Consider the following 19131-nt stretch of genomic DNA (forward strand, 5'->3'; position numbering starts at 1 on the left):
TCCCTAGGAAAGAAAGAAAGGCTTCTTTTCATATTGCTAAAATAATAATAAGGCTTGCCTTACTAATTTTACAGGACAGCTTTAAGATTCAAATGAGATGATATCCATGAATATATTTCATAAACTTCGAAATGCTGAAACATGTCCTCTTGTTACCGGTATGGTCTTTATACCAAAATAAACCATTCTTCACAAAATGGCAACACATAGGCAACTAATGTGACATTGCAGGGGACATGGATTTGATTCCTGATCTGGGGAGATTGCATGTGCCGCGAGGCAACTAAGCCCATGGGCCACAACTGCTGAACCCGAGCACCCTAGAGCCTGTGCTCTGCAACGAGAAGCCAGTGCCACACAACTAGAGAGCGGCCCCGCTCGCCACAACTAGTGAGAGCCCTCTCACAGCAGCAAAGACTCAGCGCAGCCAAAAATAAAAATAATAAACCAATAAAATGTTTAAAAACTACTGTGCGCATGACCAGGTTTGGAACACTGAGGCCTAAGAGTGGGAAGCAATGACATACCTACCCTGATGAGACACTGCATGTCTGGATCAAGCTCAGAAGCCAAGCATGGCCAAGCCCTGCATTCCAGCAGCCTTCCCCTCACTCCACGCATTCCAGCAGCCTTCCCCTCACTCCACACCTGAGATCCGCAACCTGTGGAAACCCAAGTTCCAGCTCCCAAAGCTCCAAGGAACCAACGCAGACATGACACTGATTTCTAGCACTTTCCTCGCCCCAAGAGTAAAGCATTTACATTACATGCCAGAACCAAATGCCTCAAGACCTCACCTCACGTGAATGCTAAGTCACTTCAGTCGTGACCAACTCTTTGCACTCCCATGGACTGTAGCCCACCAGGCTCCTCTGTCCATGGGATTCTCCAGGCAACGATACTAGAGTGCGTTGCAGTGCCCTCCTCCAGGGGGTCTTCCCGGCCCAGGGATTGAACCCATGTCTCCTTCAGCTCCTGCATTGCAGGTGGATTCTTTACCGCTGAACCACCAGGAAAGCCTGACCTCACCTTGCTGCTGCTGCTACTGCTGCTAAGTTGCTTCAGTCGTGTCTGACTCTGTGCAACCCCATAGACGGCAGCCCACCAGGATCCCTGTCCCTGGGATTCTCTAGGCAAAGAACACTGGAGTGGGTTGCCATTTCCTTCTCCAATGCATGAAAGTGAAAAGTGAAAGGAAAGTCGCTCAGTTGTGTCTGACTCTTCGTGACCCTATGGACTGCAGCCTACCAGGGTCCTCCGCCCATGGGATTTTCCAGGCAAGAGTACTGGAGTGGGGTGCCATTGCCTTCTCTGCCTCCTTGCTGTGGGCTTAAACCCCACAGAAAGGCTGACCTCTCAGTCACATGAGATGTCTCTGGTACCAGGAGGGCAAGCAGAAGCCGCTGGGGCAACTCCCCACCCTCAGCTTAACTCCCTAACCCTGTGATAACAGCCCTTTCTCCTCCACCCAGCTCTCCACATCCACTGCTGAATTCTTCCCTCTCAAGGACGGAGGAGGCCTCATCTCTGCAGGAACCCCGGCATCACCTCCAGCAGCAGCTCGCCTTGCCAAATCCAGCGAACCGTGAGCATGGTTAACTACAGGATATTTTTTTTAAAGAACTCCTCAGTTGAGAGAACTTCAGGGAACTAAATATATACAGATGAGGTAAGTCATAGGTACACAGTCTCATGTTACTTGATTAATTGAGCACAGGTTTAAAACATTTCAAGTCTGTTCCACACCCTCCCCCAGCCTCACAGCCCCTCACTCATCTCTGTCTGCTGCTGTCCCCACCCTCTGCCATCGGCAGGGTCCTCTGGGGGGGACCCTGGCGCAGGTCTTGTCCCCAGGCCCCTGGGGTAGACCCACATGGAAGTGTCTTGCCTGTGTCTTCTGGGCTAACAGAGAAACAGGGTCCTTTCTATCTGGGCCCTTCCCCCATGTATGGCTCATCTCGGAGGCACCCACATGAGGTTCTCGGGAGAGGGTCCCTAAACTGGCCTTAGTCCCAGCATTGTTTTTAACCCCCACCCCTCCAAACTCCAACACATCATCCTAGCTTCTCCCCATTTCTTCTGGGCACAGAGGTTTCCTGCGAGTGAGAAATTTCACCCTGACACTGTTCGGCTCCTCAGCCCATCAAAGTAAGCTGGCTCTCACCTCAGTCCCAACTGACACATTACAATCTCCATTCACCCCACTCACGGGCTCAAACCCTCACTTATTTTATTTCCGAAGCACCCCATCCACCTTCCCCGCTTTGATCCAGTGCTTTGGGGGCAGAGGGTTTCTGCTCAACAGAATAGTCTCTTTTCTAAATAAAAGAAGCAATGTTGCTTACCTTCCTCACTTAAAAAAAGGAAAGGAACAATAAATCACATGGTGGCCCCTACAAGGCACAAAATACGGATGATATAAGCACATCTTTTTATTGCTCTTGTCTACCACTCCGATGTGGGATGCAATCACATCAGCCTGCCTTTCTGAGAATTCGTAGCAGTGTTTTTAATCTAATTCAGGGCACTGGAGATAAATCATAGTGAAGGGTCCTGATTTGCTGAGTTGAGTGGAGGCAGCAGCAGCGACAGGCAGGGTTAGAGGGCGGGGACCGGGGTAGGGGGGTTCCCACCCAGGCCATGATGAAGACTGCACGCTCGATGTTTGTCTTTGTGCTGGCCTGCAGGGCTGCAGGGATGAAGACAGACCTGACTGCATTGGGGCACAACAAGGCGAGTCCGGGACGTAGAGGGCAGAGGTGGGGAGGTGGCCCCCAGTTCAGGCATCATTACTGCTTTCTTGGCTCAACAGATGGGTAGGGCCTGCACACCAGCCAGGGCCATGTGGGCTGCTGTGTGGGCAAAGCCACAGCAAAAGCGAAGACACACGGGTCCGCCTTCAGCGCCCAGGTCCCCAGTGGGAGGAAGCATCTGCACACAGGCTGCCGCTAAGGTGAACAGGACACCCAGGGCACCCTCCAGCACAGCCGGCTGCCGCACCCCTACCACGGAAAGAAAAGCCAGGGTCTCCTGACACTCTCCCTGGCAGCCAGCAGCCACCAAAGCCTCAGGTTCAGACAGCAGCCCTCAACCCTCGCTTTCCTTCCCCTGCTCATGGTGGAAACAAAGACAAGCCTAGCAGTGCCTACAGCTGCTCCCTGGGTGAGGCAGCGACCACAGTGGGAAAGGGAACCACACACCACCCGGGAAAGCTATGCTGTCCGTGGGCCACATGCAGCCATTCAAACTTAAATTTAACTTGATTAAAATTCAACGAAAGGAAAATAACTTCAATTCTTCGGTCATCCTAACCACATTTCAAGCGCTCAACCCCCACAGACGGCTCATGGACACCCTGACCAGCTCAGATACAGAATATTTCCATCATGGCAAGAAGACCAAGGAGACCTGACATGAGGCCAAGAAGATAAAGTCTTCCGGCTCCTGGCTGGTAGCAGTGACATGACCATGGATGTTACCATTATGATTGACAGTTACCCAGTAGACAACAGAATTTTGTAATTATTTTTTAACTCCCTGTTGGGGTCCTCGCTGCAAGAGTTAAGTCACTTATGAGGTCCTATTTTATGGAACCCACCCCAAAATGCTCAATGCATGCCTCATATGACAATAAAAAAACTTAGGGTTTCACAATAACATGGGATGAAACCCAAATCTCGATCATGATCAGCAGCCCACCTGCCTTCTCTGATTTATAGCACCATCAGCCACTTCAATGCTAGAAGGCTGCCCATGCCACTTCTTCGAAGGCCCAAGGTCCACAGGTCAATAAACCAATAAATTAGGTCGAAATTAACTGTGGCTCATTTTAAACTGAGGGAAATTGATTTTTGCATCTACGTGGTTGGACTGAATATGCCATATGCCGACGGATTCTGGCCTGAGAATGCACACGAAGGTTCTGTACTCGACAAAGAGGACAGCTCAGCCCTGCAGCCCAGACCACTTCTGCTGAAATACTGATCCCTGAATATTCAAACCAAAATGCAGCGAGTTCTCCTTTCCTTTCCATCATACCCAAACCTAAAAAAAAGATGGAGGAAAGGTTATTATAATACCTCAGCTTTAATATATTTCTGTGCAGTCAACTCTCAAATTATCTGCATCTGAATTATTGTCAAAATTTCTAAACTCCAAACTGGCTTTCCCTAACACATGTATGCCAGCTGTTTGCTTATCAACTGCTCAAAGAATACAAGCTCATTTTAATATGCACCTAAGCAAACTTTAATTAGGAAGGTAAACAGATGCTTTAAAAGACTAAATAAACAAATAGCAAAGGCAAATAAGCTATTTTGGGGGTTACCCGCTCTCCAGATTATTTGCAAGCTCCTGTGTCTGTCCATTACAGCTGACAGTATGACGCTCAGCTCCATGGATCCCTGGCCCTGGGATTAAACAATGACACTACAAAGATGGCAGTCATCTCTTAAGGAGGAAAATCCAAAATATGACAAATGAAATGTTCCTACAACATCCATCTTTTGCTTGGGGATGCTCATTGCTGTTAGAATCTGCCTCCCTGGATCCCAGCTCTCAAAGCAATTTATTAAGCATACTATTAACTCCACTTTACAGAATTTAAAGAAAACATTCTCCAAAAGAAAATGAGTTAAAGCCAAGACCCACGATCTCTGTATTCTGTTGCTCTCACACACGTGAGCGCCACATCTCCAGGGAACTGCCCTCCAGCACCTTTCAAATGACAAGGCTACAGAATGCTGTTCTCCTGGCCTCGGCCCACAGGAAGCCTCCAAGTGGAATAGTATTTTCTACCCTGGCCTGGAGTAAAAGTACAATCCATTTTATACTACGACACTTCAGGTAACTCCCCTCCTATTGCCATAAATATACTTTGGAGCTAATGTCATTAGTGATGGTATTAGGGGCTACGATGAGAGAAAGCCTTTCAAGTTTCATGTCCATATGTTATATATACATAGAACGTTTTTGGAAGGACACACAAAAAAACTGATGACCGTGGGTGTCCACTGGGAAGGGACACCAGGGGAATGGGGACACAGGAGGGAAGGAATTGTACATCTCACTATATACTCTTCTGAACAAATACTGTTTTGCAAACACACGTTACCTGCTGACGGCTAAATAAACAGACTGGATGGCTTGTCATTTCACCCCTTTCATTCTCCATCTCCTCGCTCCTCTTCCATGTCCCTTTTCCTCCCATTTATTCCACCTCTCGAAGCCTCCATCAAGGCTTGCCCCTAGACAGGCAAGCTGTTAAACAGTGGCCAGAGACCGAGCCAAGAACTGTGCCCAAGACAAGATGCCAAGCAAGACCAGGAAGTCTTTCAAGGTCACACCCTTTATCAAGCCAACCCAACACACTAAGGAACTCTTCAGCTATGTAGAAGCCAACCTGACACCACAAAGGCTTTGCCTTCTCATCTTTTGGAAGCATACAGGTCAAATGTCCTAACTTCAGAATCAACCAGCCAATTCTTTCCCAAGCAAGTGTATCATACAAGAATCTACCTCAAAGAGATCTAAAGCTACAGTCTTCCATCCCCCAAAGGAGGCTCTTTGTCTTGGGTCCTTGTACTGTAACAGACACTTTATTTTCAGTCTCAAATCAGGACACTGAATACTCCCTGGCCTCTAAAAAGCAGGAATTATGAAGAGAGAGCTCATTGGAAGGAAAATAAACCTGTAAATCCTGTTAGGCTTTGCGCTTCATTCCAAAGGCTTTTTCCCCAAAACAATACCATTAGCATTACCATGATAGCCCTAAAAGGGAGCATTCTGCACAACAGAATTGCAGCTCTTCATTCAAAATAAACCCCCAGAAAAGCACAGGAAAATCAGGGCTCCCTAACCCACATTCTGAGCCAACTCATTTCCACTCTCCATTTGTGGGCTCACCATAGTCCTCCTTATAAATACCTTTTCTATAACTTGGATGTGCTTCCTACCCTCCAGGCCTTTCACCTTCCAGGTGGGCAGCGGGTCCACGAATATTCATTAAGGGCCTCCCAAGTGCCAGGGACACGGAGGAGAGGCTTGATCCATGCCCTCAAGGAGCAAACTAGGAGATGAAACACCAACACAAGCAGTGAGAACACAAGACAGTCGGTGCTGGAACCAAGCTCAAAAGAACTCTTCCCACCAGAGCCTGGGAATACTGAGAGACATTCCTTGGATGGTGAAAAATGGAATAGAGGTTTTGCAGACAAACAGAGAAACAGGGGAAGAATATTGGAGGCAGAGGAAAAAGCAGGTGGCACAGAGGCATGGAGTGGACATGAAATCAGGAAGAAATCCAGTGTGGCAAGAATGTTGGAATCCCCCTTCTTGGATCTGGCCTGTTTTAGAAGAGGCACAACAGCTAAACCTAGTTTACTCCAAAGGTTAGCAGCACCAAGGAAAAGAATGACACTGACTCCAACACAGGGCTCTTTCTCAGATGCAAAAGCCCTCTGACTCCCCTCCCTGAAGCTGGCAGCCTGAACATCACCCCGAGGGTCTTTTTCCATCAGGCAGCTTCTGCTTCTAGCCCCGATCTGTGGTGCCCAGCATCCCCTCAAATGCACTCAAAGGTTAGAGGATGAGAAGCTGCAGAGTGTCTGAGCCCACTGACCCTTTATCACTTCATCTCCCACACCTTCCATGTCAAACAACCCACTCACACCCCACCAGAGAGTTGTGGCTGGTTTATCACGTCCCTGCTTCCTTGACCCTGTCTGGTACATTTCCATGCCTGTACATTTATTTGCATCTGCTTTATCTGCTCCTTAAATTCTAAATTTTCTGAAAGCAGTGATGAAAACTCCCCCTGCCCCTTCATTTGCACTCCATCCCTACATAGAATATACTGAATTCAACTGACACTACTGAAAAACTTAAAGTGTGGGGGTTGGGGGGAGTATTTATACTCTCACTTTAGTGAGAACTGGCTTAAGGCTAGAAGCAGAATGTGTTAGTTGCTCAGTCGAGTCTGACTCTTTGTGACCCCATGGACTGTAGCAGGCCAGGCTCCTCTGTCCCTGCAATTCTCCAGGCATTAATACTGGAGTGGTAGGTAGCCATTTCCCTCTCCAGGGGATCTTCCCAACCCAGGGATCAAACCCCAGTCTCCTGCATTGCAGGCAGATTCTTTACTATCTGAGCCATCAAGGATCTAATTTATAGTCTGCATCCTGACCCTTTTGAGAGTGAACACAGCACTTTTCATATCCAACAGGGACAACTTCTAAACCAGGTCTGTCCCAGGGGAAAAAAGAGGCCAATGGTCATCTTTACTAGAAAGATCCTTCCAAAGAGTCCCGAGGCCCTTCAGAGCTGCAAGACGGACAGGCCAAACCCCTTCAGCTCGATTCCTGCGCTTGGGGTCTGAAGGGTCTGCACCAGACAGTGCTTGTAGCAGAAAGCCCAGGAAGTCCTTCCTTCAATCTAACTCAGACCCTTACAGAGTCAAGTTAATCCCACTTTTATTAACCCCAGGGCAACCAAGAACAAACACACAGGGAGGCAGCCTCGGAGAAGACGAAACACTGCTCTGGGTCCTTACCCTTGATAGGAATTCCTCATTAAGAGTTCCACAGCTAGTTCTCCATCCTTCCACGGAAACAAATTCAATCTGGCTGACTCAGAAATATGAAAGCCGAAGGTTTTTTAGTCACTCCTAAGGAGAACACAGTTTAACTTGTCCCCAAATCTCCAGGAGCTTTTACAAATGGCAACTGCGTGCATATTTTTGCCACCAGGAAGTTCTTCTGGCAGCCCAATCTATATTTGTGGGGGACCTGAGATCCAGAAGGGATCGTCTTCCGTTGCTCCCCATTCCCAGCCCCCAGAAAGCTGACTCAAGTCCACAAGAGAGCTGGGCTGATGGGAAGATTCAGTGAACAAGGGAGCCTCTCTCTCGCCCTCCCCCATCCTCCATCAGGATGCTGGTGTCCCTGTGGAGAGCAAGGACCCTGCTGACTTCTTTCACTAATACAAAAAAGAAGTTTCAGAAGGGAGTGGAGAGAGCAACAAGGATCTGGACCCTCGGGGAACCCACACAGGCAAGTTCCAGCAGCCCATGCCAACCAGCCATTATATGCCCACTGGCACATGCTCTTGCCTTAGGGCTGGTGGTGGATGGAAGTTAAATGCTCCCATCCTCGAACCTCCATCCCAAGCCCCTTTCTTACCAATACATTTTTCTTTAGAAAGAAGTTATTTAAGAAGCACTGTATAAAGAGTGAGTGACTATTTGATCTCTCAAAGATCACTGAGACAATGCAGACAAAAACTAAAGAGCCAGCAACCCTGCCCCACATGACCTTGGGCTAGTCACTTCACCTTTCCTGGCTCTGGTGGCTTCGTCATCAAAATGACACAATAGGGAGAGATGGTTTATAATGTTCTTCCGGCTCCAAACGTTGAACATTAAACTCTGTATATTTCCTGAAGAAATGGCTAAAGGAAAATCAGCGAAGAGATGCAGAATTCAGACCAATCTTTTAATTTCTACTTTGAAGGGAACATTTTGACTCGAGAAATCACGTAATTGACCACCTCCACTGTTTCCACTTCCTTTCCCCCACCGACCTGCCAGCTTTGTTAATGTCAATCTCAACCACAGGACTGTAAGTCTCATGAGGCAATAACATGGACAAATTAATTTTGCCAACACTGATTCTAGCCCACAAACTTGGTTTGCAATTGCCAGCAGTAAGTCCGGCCATAAAAGTGAAATTCATGTTCCTCATGATCTAATAAGCCCATTGCCTGAAGAAATAAATCATCTACTGAATAATAATACCTACCAAACTCCTGCAGTTTTTCAAATCCCCAAGTGTCATGAGAGAGATTCCTGTCCAACATAAAATCAGTATTTTGAAAGGGGTAGGATGGATAGAACCTCACCCCGCCCCCCATCACCACCAAAATAAGAATTCAGCCCTTACACACACACACCTCTTGTTTGACTATATACCCAGAGTCAAGATTTCAGGTTTGCCCACCTTAATTGTGGTTTAAAACGGTAAGTGCGGAAACCCCCTCCTCTGACTGTTCTGGGTAAACGTACAGCAACTGCAGGGTGCTCGCCTCCACTGCTAACTGATGATACAAGAAAGAAAGCCCGTTTGCTATCTACACGTAAAATGAAGCTGCACCCTTCCGATACCTGCCAGAAACTCCACCGGAGAGCACACAGCCTGGGGGAAACAGTGCACCCCACGAGTGCCCTGGAATCCGTTTGCTAAAATCGGCAGGAAGAAGGAAAGATCAAGGCGATTCAAGTGCTGACGGTTGTACTCCTGCGTGCGGAGGGGAGAAAAACAAACGCCAGCCGGGAAGTCCCCAGCGGTGCCTGCACCTGGAGGCGACAGCTAAGGATGGATGCGGGGGTGCGGCGGCGCAGGGAGAAGAGAGAGCCAGAGGGAAGGCGGGGGCCGACCGCTCACCTGTCCGTACACCTGGATGGGCTCCTGCTGCAGGGCAGCGCTCCGTCTCCTCCGGAGCGGCTTCTCGTCCGCCCCCCGGGGCGCCCCGCGCGCCCCCAGCCGCAGTTCGAACGGGTCGCCCCGCACCACGAGGAAGCCACGGTCCTGGGGCCCAGGCGCGCGGCCCCCGGGCAGCGTCTGGGGCCAGATCTGACCGACAGCCCCAGGGGGCAACAGCGCGATCAGGACGAAGAGGAAGGGGAGTCGCGACTCCCTCCTGCTGCTCCGTGTCGCCATGTTCGGGCGAACGCGACCGCAGGTGGCGCCGCCGCCAGGAGAGAATGTGCAGCGCGAGGCCGGGACGCCGGCCGGGCCGGGGCCGCGCGCGCCGCTCCCGGGGCTCCAGGCCGCCCCGCTGCGCCAGCCGCCGCCGCCGGGTCCCGCTCGGCTCGGCGCGGCGCCGTCACGTGGGACGCTCGCCGCCGCGGCCCCTTCGCGCACTTTCTCCGCCGCGGCCCCTCCCCCGCGCGGCGATGGGGAAGTCAAGGCAGCGGGCGCGCGGCCCGGGCCCCGGGCGGGCGCTCTTTGTCGCCTGTGTGCCCTGCGGCAACTGGGAGTCGCGTGGGGCTCGCCGGTCCTCCCTGGAGTTCTCGCCTCCTCTGCCAGGTCGTGCCGAGGTCGCCCTCAACCTCGGCCAGTCTCCTTTCCCGACTGCACAGCCCCGGGTCCCGCCACACGACCACCTCGTCCGCCCCCTGTCGCATCCCCACCTCGAGGGAGCGTGGGGAGTCCGAGGAAATTAGCGCGGAGAACGCGGCGGGCACGTTCGAGTCCAGATGAGCCCGCCCCCATGGTGCAACTCACAGTTTCAATTACTCTGGGCACCAAACTACTGTTGCTCGAACTAAACTGCCCCTGCCCGGAACACAGTAAATATATTCCTGGCACAGAGGCCTTAAAAACAAGGATAGTCAGACAAGAGACTCGCCACACCTGAACAGTCACCCAGTTAGTTACACAGTGGTTCCTTGCACACACAAGAGCTGCGCGGGACACACGGCCCCAGCACAGTGGCTTCCTTGTGACCCTCGCCTGGGTGACCGAGCACCGAACCATCCTACCTAAGCCCCCAAACTTGCACACACACCCCAGCCCCTGCAGCCCACAGCCAACGCTGTTACAAGTCCTCTTCCCAGGGTGGAGGAGGCAGACACCGGAGAGTGGGGAGGACACATTTTAAATTAACCCTACATGCAGCTGGAGGATCCAAGACCTTGTTCAAAGCACAAGGAGATAAACGGTACAGGGGCGGGGGGGGTAGGGAGACAAACCCAAGGTCAATATTTGTCTGCAGGTTTGTGGGAGCCGCCAAGGCCTATCCTCTCTTTCATTTTATGTTTCGCTGTGCTCTGGACTCAGACCCTGGTTCTTGATAAGACAGAGGAAGCAGGGCTGAAGGAGAGACTTCAGGAGTTTCGTGCAAGCCCTTGAGAGGCTGAGAGGAAGGAGAGGATGGTCATTTCAGTGCCCGCTAAATGCTCCTGGTCCTCAGTTCAGTTCAGTTCAGTCGCTCAGTTGTGTCCGACTCTGCGACTCCATGAATCGCAGCACACCAGGCCTCCCTGTTCATCACCAACTCCTGGAGTTCACTCAAACTCACGTCCATCGGGTCGGTGATGCCATCCAGCCATCTCATCCTCTTTTGTCCCCTTCTCCTCCTGCCCCCAATCCCTCCCAGCATCAGAGTCTTTTCCAATGAGTCAACTCTTCACACGAGGTGGCCAAAGTACTGGAGTTTCAGCTTTAGCATCATTCCTTCCAAGGAAATCCCAGGGCTGATCTCCTTCAGAATGGACTGGTTGGATCTCCTTGCAGTCCAAGGGACTCTCAAGAGTCTTCTCCAACACCACAGTTCAAAAGCATCAATTCTTCGGCGCTCAGCTTTCTTCACAGTCCAACTCTCACATCCATACATGACCACTGGAAATACCATAGCCTTGACTAGTCGGACCTTTGTTGGCAAAGTAATATCTCTGCTTTTGAATATGCTATCTTACTCCTTCCAAGGAGTAAGCGTCTTTTAATTTCATGGCTGCAGTCACCATCTGCAGTGATTTTGGAGCCCAAAAAAATAAAGTCTGACACTGTTTCCACTGTTTGCCCTTTTGGACTCTCCAGTTAGCTTAGCTCACCCTCTTCCCCTACCTAGCATCACCCTTGGGGACAACCCACCCAAAGAGGGACAGCCTTTCCTTGCCTCCCTAAATCCAGTCTTCTACCCCCTCTCATACCCCATGCCAGACTCTCTGGGGACCTGGGTCAGATTCTTTAGTCCCCAGCTTCCTCTCACCCCTTCCTTTCTCCCCCAGTCTTTCTATCCATCTCACCATAATCATAGAACCACTTAGTTCTCCCCCACCAAACAAATCACCGATCCTCTGGGAAAGCCACGGATCCACTATCAGCTCCAACTCCCCATCTGGACCAGCACTGTCTGGTCAGTATCACCTGACCAGGCATGGACCACTCTGTGGCCTCCCCAGACCATGAGCAAAGACACATCAACACCTATTTAACCCTCAAGTGAAAATGAGAGGAACAGAGCTAGAGTCAGAACACCCTGCAGGAGTTTCAATTGTTGTTTATCTCAATATATATTTAATGAGAACCTTCTCTATAAGAGCGAGTGTCAGAATCCCAGCAGAAAACACGTGTCCCTTAAGTGTGGACTTGAAGATGGAAAGCTGCTTTTCCAACGAAAACCGTTGGCTTGAGGTGCAAATGGCAATTTGCAGGGAAGGATTGGTAGGGCAGAGCCAGCTACTTGCTGATTTTGATTTTGATTTGCAGCATGGATGCTGGAGAACTGGCAGGAATGATCAAACATGGATAATTTGCTCCTTGAAAGCCCTCCTCTGTAATCATTATGTACCTTCCACACTGTTCTAAGGTGGATAATCAGCAAACCCTGAGACTGTGTGAGCCTCATAACCACACTACCTCTCCAACTGAACGTCAGTTTTCTCATCTGCAAAATAAGGATCTTAATTCCTGCCTATCCACACAGATATGCTGATAGCATCACAGGAGATAATGTAAGTGAACTAACATTGCCATGCAAATTGTGAAGACCCCAGACAGAAGTACTGTACACAGGTGGCATTAGAGACATGCATTCTAGTTTTGCTTAGCAAGTAAGTTACTGTGTGATTTTTGTTCTTGATCATCTGGTCTCTCTGGGCATTGGTATCTTTGTATGTGAAACGAAAAGAGACCTCACAGCCCTGACTATGCCCCACCCCTTCAGGACCTCCACCTGGGCACAAGATGGGTGCAGCCACAGGCCACGGCTGACTTTTGCAATTGAGCAGGACGTTCCTCCTAGCTTCAAAACCGGATCTGGATTGTAAACAAGCCTCCACTTCCTCCATGCCCCCAAAACAACATCCGTATTGGGGTGGGAAGGTAGATGGAGAGAATGGAGGATCCCCATCCCCTTTCACCCCAACTTGCATGGCCTTTGTCTCGATGCTGCTCCACATCAGGAGGAAAACCAAGATGCATGGGAATTTTATACTAGACTCGTTACTGTGTATAAAAAGGTCTTGAGCCTGGGGGCAGACTTTATTTTTTATTATTTATTTATTTTGGGCTGTGCTGGGTCTTTATTGGGCTTCCCTGATAGCTCAATTTGTAAAGAATTTGTCTGCAATGCGAGAGACCTGGGTTTGATCCCCGAGCTAGGAAGATCCCCTAGAGGAGGGAAAGGCTACCCACTCCAGTAGTCTGGCCTGGAGAATCCCATGGACTGTATGCCATGGGTCTTTGTTGCTCCATGGTCTTTCTCTGTTTGTGGCAAGTGGAGGTCACTCTTTGTTTGCAGTGCATGGGCTTCTCATTGTGGTGGCTTCTCTTGTTGCAGATAACGGGCGCTAGATACTCAGGCTCAATAGTTGTAGCGCTCAGGCTTAGTTGACCCGCAACATGTGAGATCTTCCCCTTCTCAGATCAGAGATCAAACCTGTGTCCCCTGTATCGGCAGGTGGATTCTTTACCAGCAGGGAAGCTCCAGGGTCAGCCTTTAAACTGCACTCCTCTGTCCTTCTGCCCAACCCAGGCCATCCTAAAATAGAGCTGAAGACGGGGTTAAGGAAAGATCACCCAGAGGTCACCAATGTCCCACATCTTTATCCAGATGGAGTCACTGTTAATATAGCAACAAGGACAGCCACAAAGAAGGAAGAAAAACTCCTAAAGCCAAACTGGACTTTTTTCTGTTCTCTCTCTCTCCCCTCCTGGCCTTTTCTAATGCTGGCATCTGACATCTCACCCTCCCTCCCTACCCAATCCCTGGCCTAGCCAACTTCTGTGCATCCTTCAGGTTCCAAGAGGCCTCTGGACTAGCCTAGGTTATGCCACGTTGCTTAGATAGAGGCCCTAAGTCTCTTGCAATCTTTGGTACTTTCCCTCTGGTCACATTACTTATTTAACCTCATTTTCCTCTGAAACTGTTACCAAGTCCACCAAGAAGATGGCAGACTAGTGTCTCAAAATAACTATCTTAGCTATTGGGGTCTAGATACCAGTATCTTTTACAGAACACAGAGGTAGAGGAGGTGAGGATGTAAAAAAAGCCATTAATCTTACGAATGTCTCCTGAAATGGCCGGCCTCAAGGCGAGGATATGTACAGTTCTTTTTTCTTGGAGCCATTCATAGGTGGACAGCATCAGGATGTCTCCCTGAACAAACGCACTTGGGTTTAACCTTCAAGAAGAGGGGCTGTGTTCCCTATGGCAGGCCGTTGTGTACAGACAGTATCCTTTCAGTGAACAAAAGCAACAGGAAGCAAAGGTTAAAGTAAAAGGAACAGATCCAACATGTAGTCAGATTTTCTTCTGGATGGCTAGGTGGTAAAGAATCTGCCTGCCTACTGTTTACAATAGCTAGAAAATGGAAGCAACCTAGATGTCCATCAGCAGACAACTGGATAAGGAAGTTGTGGTACATATACACAATGGAATGTTAGTTAGCTATAAAAAAGAACATATATGAGTCAGTTCTAATGAGGTGGATGAAACTGGAGCCTATTATGCAGAATGAAGTAAGTCAGAAAGAGAAACACCAATACAATTTATTAATGTTCATGGGGTCAGAAAGAGCCGGACACAACTGAGCGACTGAACTGAACTGATATATGGAATTTAGGAAGATGGTAACAATGATCGTATACACAAGGCAGCAAAAGAGACACAGGTGTAAAGAACAGACTTTTAGAGTCTGTGGGAGAAGATGAGGGTGGGATGATTTGAGAGAATAGCATTGAAACATGTATATTACCATATGTAAAATAGATGACCAGTGCGAGTTGGATGCATGAAGCAGGGCACTCAAAGCCAGTGCTCTGGAACAACCCAGAAGGATGGGGTGGTGGGGAGGTGGGAGGGGTTCAGGATGGGGGCCACATGTGAACACATTTAATTAATTAAATTTAAATTTAATTTATTTATTATAAATTTAATTTTAAATTTATAATTCTAAATAAATTTAAAAAAAAAAAAGAATTTGCCTGCCAATGTAGGGGACACAGGAGATGTGAATTCGATCCCTGGGTCGAGAAGATCCCCTGCAGTAGGAAATGACAACCCACTCCAGTATTGTGTAGGAAATCCCATGAACACACAGACTAAGGAGCCTGGTGGGCTACAGTCTGTGGGGGTCACATGACCTAGCAACTAAACAACAACATAACATAGCAAAACTATAAGCAAAACCAGATTTATCTTACTCAATTTCTGTGCTTCCAGTGCTTATATGATTCTTGCATATAGTGGGTACCCAGTGACATTTATAGAATGTCTGTAAGAATGAAAAGAGTTCAAAAAGACACCCTATGTCTCGTGGTGAGGGTTAGGGAGTGGTAAGGAGTAGATGTGATTGTAAAGGAGGAAACAAACAGAACAGACTCTATCCTGAAAGCAGGACTCCATTTTGGGCTGGACTGTGGACTTTGAGCTATATGCCCAGTATCTATAGAAACAACATACCAACTGGAAAACCAGGCCCCGGAAGGAAGAGCCCAAGGGCTTGTACCTAGGCTCTCCTTCGCAGAGAAGAATACTCTAATTATCTGTGTAACTAAATAGAATCACACATTCTATTATGTTTATTGGGGTATGGCCTATTGATAATTGTCCACTCTTAACTACCTAGGGTTAAGGCAAATGAATCACGAATTCAGACTAGTTTCAGGGAATTTGGGAAGGTGGGTTTGAGCATGTACAATTAGGGTATATAAGGTTTTCACAAAAACTGGTTGGGGTCCTTGGCTAAGAGGAGAATCTGCCTTGGGCCAGCCGGTGTAAGAAACCGCACTCCACTATCTGCATTGTCCTTCTGAGTCAGTTTCCTTCCCAGAACTCGTGGCTACAACAATTAAATATCAGAACTTGACCACCATCTGCCCTCCACCACTTCTTTCTCTCAAAGCTGCCCGACCTGAGTCAGAACCAGACTTCTGAGTTGCTGAGCCACAAAAGGGACCCACCTCCCCCCACCCCCCCACCCCCCTATTGCCTCCATCCAGTGCCCAGAGTGGTGAACTTTATTCCCACTGCTGTATCATTTTGGTCAAGTAACTACCATTTACCTCACCAGTCAGGGTGAGGTAGAAATACCCTCCGACCCCAAAGAAATAACTTTTTCCTGCTGTTGCCAAAAATGCCTCTAGTTAAGCCACAGTGTAGGATAACTGATGAGGTTTAAAATACAGATGCACCCGAACATAGAACAAGTAACATAAAGACTGTCACTGTGGTTTGTTTTTTTTTATTCATTTATTTTTTAATTGAAGGATAATTGCTTTACGGAATTGTGTTGGTTTCTACCAAACATCAACATGAATCAGCCATGCTGCTGCTGCTACTAAGTCGCTTCAGTCGTGTCTGACTCTGTGCGACCCCATAGACGGCAGCCCACCAGGCTCCCCCATCCCTGGGATTCTCCAGGCAAGAACACTGGAGTGGGTTGCCATTTCCTTCTCCAGTGCATGAAAATGAAAAGTCAAAGTGAAGTCGCTCAGTCGTGTCCAACTCCTAGCGACCCCATGGACTGCAGCCTACCAGGCTCCTCTGTCCATGGGATTTTCCAAGCAAGAGTACTGGAGTGGGTGCCATTGCCCTCTTCATAGGCATAGGTATACAAATATCCCCTCCCTCTTGAACCTCCCTCCCACCTCCCTCTGCATCTCACCCCTCTAGGCTGTTACAGAGCCCCAGTTTGAGGTGGCATATAAGGAGAGAGTAACATGGAAACTTACATTACCATATGTAAAAGAGATGGTCAATGGGAATTTGCTGTATGACTCAGACTGTCACTCCTGAATACATTAAATTCAAAGAGGAGGTTCTGAAAATAGTTGTAACTTACTTTCACACAGCAGTGATTTCTATTTGCATTACAACGGCATTGTCTAACAGATTTCCTCTCAAAGCAACCCTCTAAATGGGGGTAAAAGCAGACATTTTATAGATTTGGGGGATTAAGGCTGAGAAGGAAGGACTTGCCCAGAGTCACATGGTTTATAAGGGTTAGATTCAAACTGAGGTTCTCTGACTTTCTCTACTGCATCTGATACCTCCCTTAGGAAGACAGAAGAGCTGGTGTTTCAAGTCCTGGGTGGAGCAGGGCAGTGAGAGCCAGAACAGAAAGGAGAAGACAGTTGCCCAAGTCCCCACCTCTTGCACAACTCAGCCCTGCATGAACCCTCCGTAAACCAGCACTGTCCTGTCCCACCCCTACCCTGGGTGCCTCGCCGAGGCATGGTGCTCAAGTAGACAGTAATATTACAGAGCTCATGAGTCAAACTGTTTTCCCCGATTTCTAGAAGATAAATGGAATGAGAGATTTGGTTTCAAATTTTCAAAAGAGCACTTTGGGTTCAAAACCCGGTGAAGGAGGAAGCAGGTTTTAAAGGCTTTCAATTCCACCGCTTCCCCTGGTCATTTGGCTTCTATCTCTCAGAAACTCAACTTCTTGAGCTTCTGTAAGAGGAAAACATTTAGACTTTTCTCACAAAGAGTGTGAAAGGAAAACCTGGAAAGGTCCTAATTGTTATGTAGATACCAGGACAAACACTCCAGTTGGAAGACAATGGGAAATTATCTTCCTCCCCGGGAATATAGAATAGGACTCAACCTCCTGGATTGGGAGTGAATGGGAGGAAGTAAAGCTGGAAAGTCTCTGGAAACCCCTGAGTAATTACATATCAAAGGCTCCGGTAGCCTTCCCTTGGAGCATTTGCAATACAATAATGGGGCAAGCACAGCTTTAGGTGCTAGAGAGCCAGGGGGCACTGCCCTGCCAGGAGTCAGTTTAAGTCTGTGATGCTTTAGTGCAACAGATGGTCTGAAGTGGTCTCGGGACCATCCAGACAAGGGAAATAGGCAGGCTGACTGGCTTTGAGACCCACCTGGTGGCTCAGATGGTAAAGAATCTGCCTGCAATGCGGGATACTTGGGTTTGACCCCTGGATCTGGAAGATCCCCTGGAGAAGGGAATGGCAACTCACTCCAATCTTCTTGTTTGGAGAATTGCATGGACAGAGGAGACTGGTGGGCTACAGTCCATGGGGTCGAAAGAGTCAGGTACGACTAAGGGACTAACACTTTTTTCACTTTCTCTTCTAACAGAGACCCAGAAACCCTCCTTCGGTTTTCTTGCATCAGTGACAATGAGATAAACACCACACCACTGTTAACTCTTTTACTAAGTCATTTCTTGATTCTGCCCAGATCTCTCCCCAATCATCCCAAAGCCCTGCTGTCTTGGATTTATGCCTTCCCAGGTGGTTCTAGTGGTAAAGAATCTGCCTGCCTGCCAATGCAGGAGATGTAAGAGACACAGCTTCAATCCCTGGGTCAGGAATATCCCCTGAAGTCAGGAAATGGCAACCCACTCCAGTATTCTTGCCTGGTGAATCCCATGGACAGAGGAGCCTGGTAGGCAACAGTCCATAGGGTCTCACAGAGTCCGACCTGGCTGAAGTGACTTAGCGCACACCTGAGATGTTGATAATGTTCTGCCTTTCATTACAGCAGCTATCTTGGTACTAAACCTTTTCTAAATGATAATAATGTCTTTAGATCTGTCCTCTAAGCTTGCTCTTAATAGAGTCTATCCTGCTGAGTTGAAATGAACAGCTGGGGTGGGGGTGGAAATGGGGTGGCGTACCCTCACCCCTGCTACTCCCAACTTGACAGTTGGTTCTAAGTTTGAATGACTGCTCTCGGGAGACTGAAAGTTCCCATCCTAATGTTTACATCAAAGGATGCTGGAAAGATAGCTTGAGGGTTCCCTCAGCAGCAGATGAGAAGTGAGTCCTTCCCTTGACACAGTTGTATGTTTGACCTTGTCATTACCTACTGCCTGAGGATGGGGATAAAAAGTGTCTGTAAAAAATCCAGCCACTACCCCCAAGGAAAGACAAACACAAATAGCAGCAATATGAGGAAACAGCATTAAATTGATTAAACAAGGAAGCTATTTGGCTAAAGTGGCTCTAATGTTTGTGACCTTGTAAGCAAACCAAAATCAGTCTATACACGCCTTGAAGTTAAGAAACGGAAAACTTTGTTGTTGTTTCTGGCTCAGCGGTAAAGAATCCACCGCTAATGCAAGAGACATGGGTTTAATCCCTGGGTCAGAAAGGTCCTACT

General features: G+C 48.5%; 1 protein-coding gene across 1 annotated transcript in view; it reads right to left on the reverse strand.

Moving 5' to 3' along the window:
* Positions 1 to 10214, reverse strand: part of SORL1 (sortilin related receptor 1) — a 170357-nt gene extending 160143 nt beyond the window's left edge. Inside the window, exon 1 of the mRNA XM_070384065.1 lies at positions 9438 to 10214. Within this exon, the coding sequence (XP_070240166.1) occupies positions 9438 to 9713 (276 nt within the window). The 5' untranslated portion in view covers positions 9714 to 10214. The remainder of the gene's footprint in view (positions 1 to 9437) is intronic.
* Between the last annotated feature and the right edge of the window lie 8917 nt (positions 10215 to 19131).

This window comes from Bos mutus, chromosome 15 (genome assembly GCF_027580195.1).
Source record: "Bos mutus isolate GX-2022 chromosome 15, NWIPB_WYAK_1.1, whole genome shotgun sequence".
NCBI classification, from domain to species: domain Eukaryota; kingdom Metazoa; phylum Chordata; class Mammalia; order Artiodactyla; family Bovidae; genus Bos; species Bos mutus.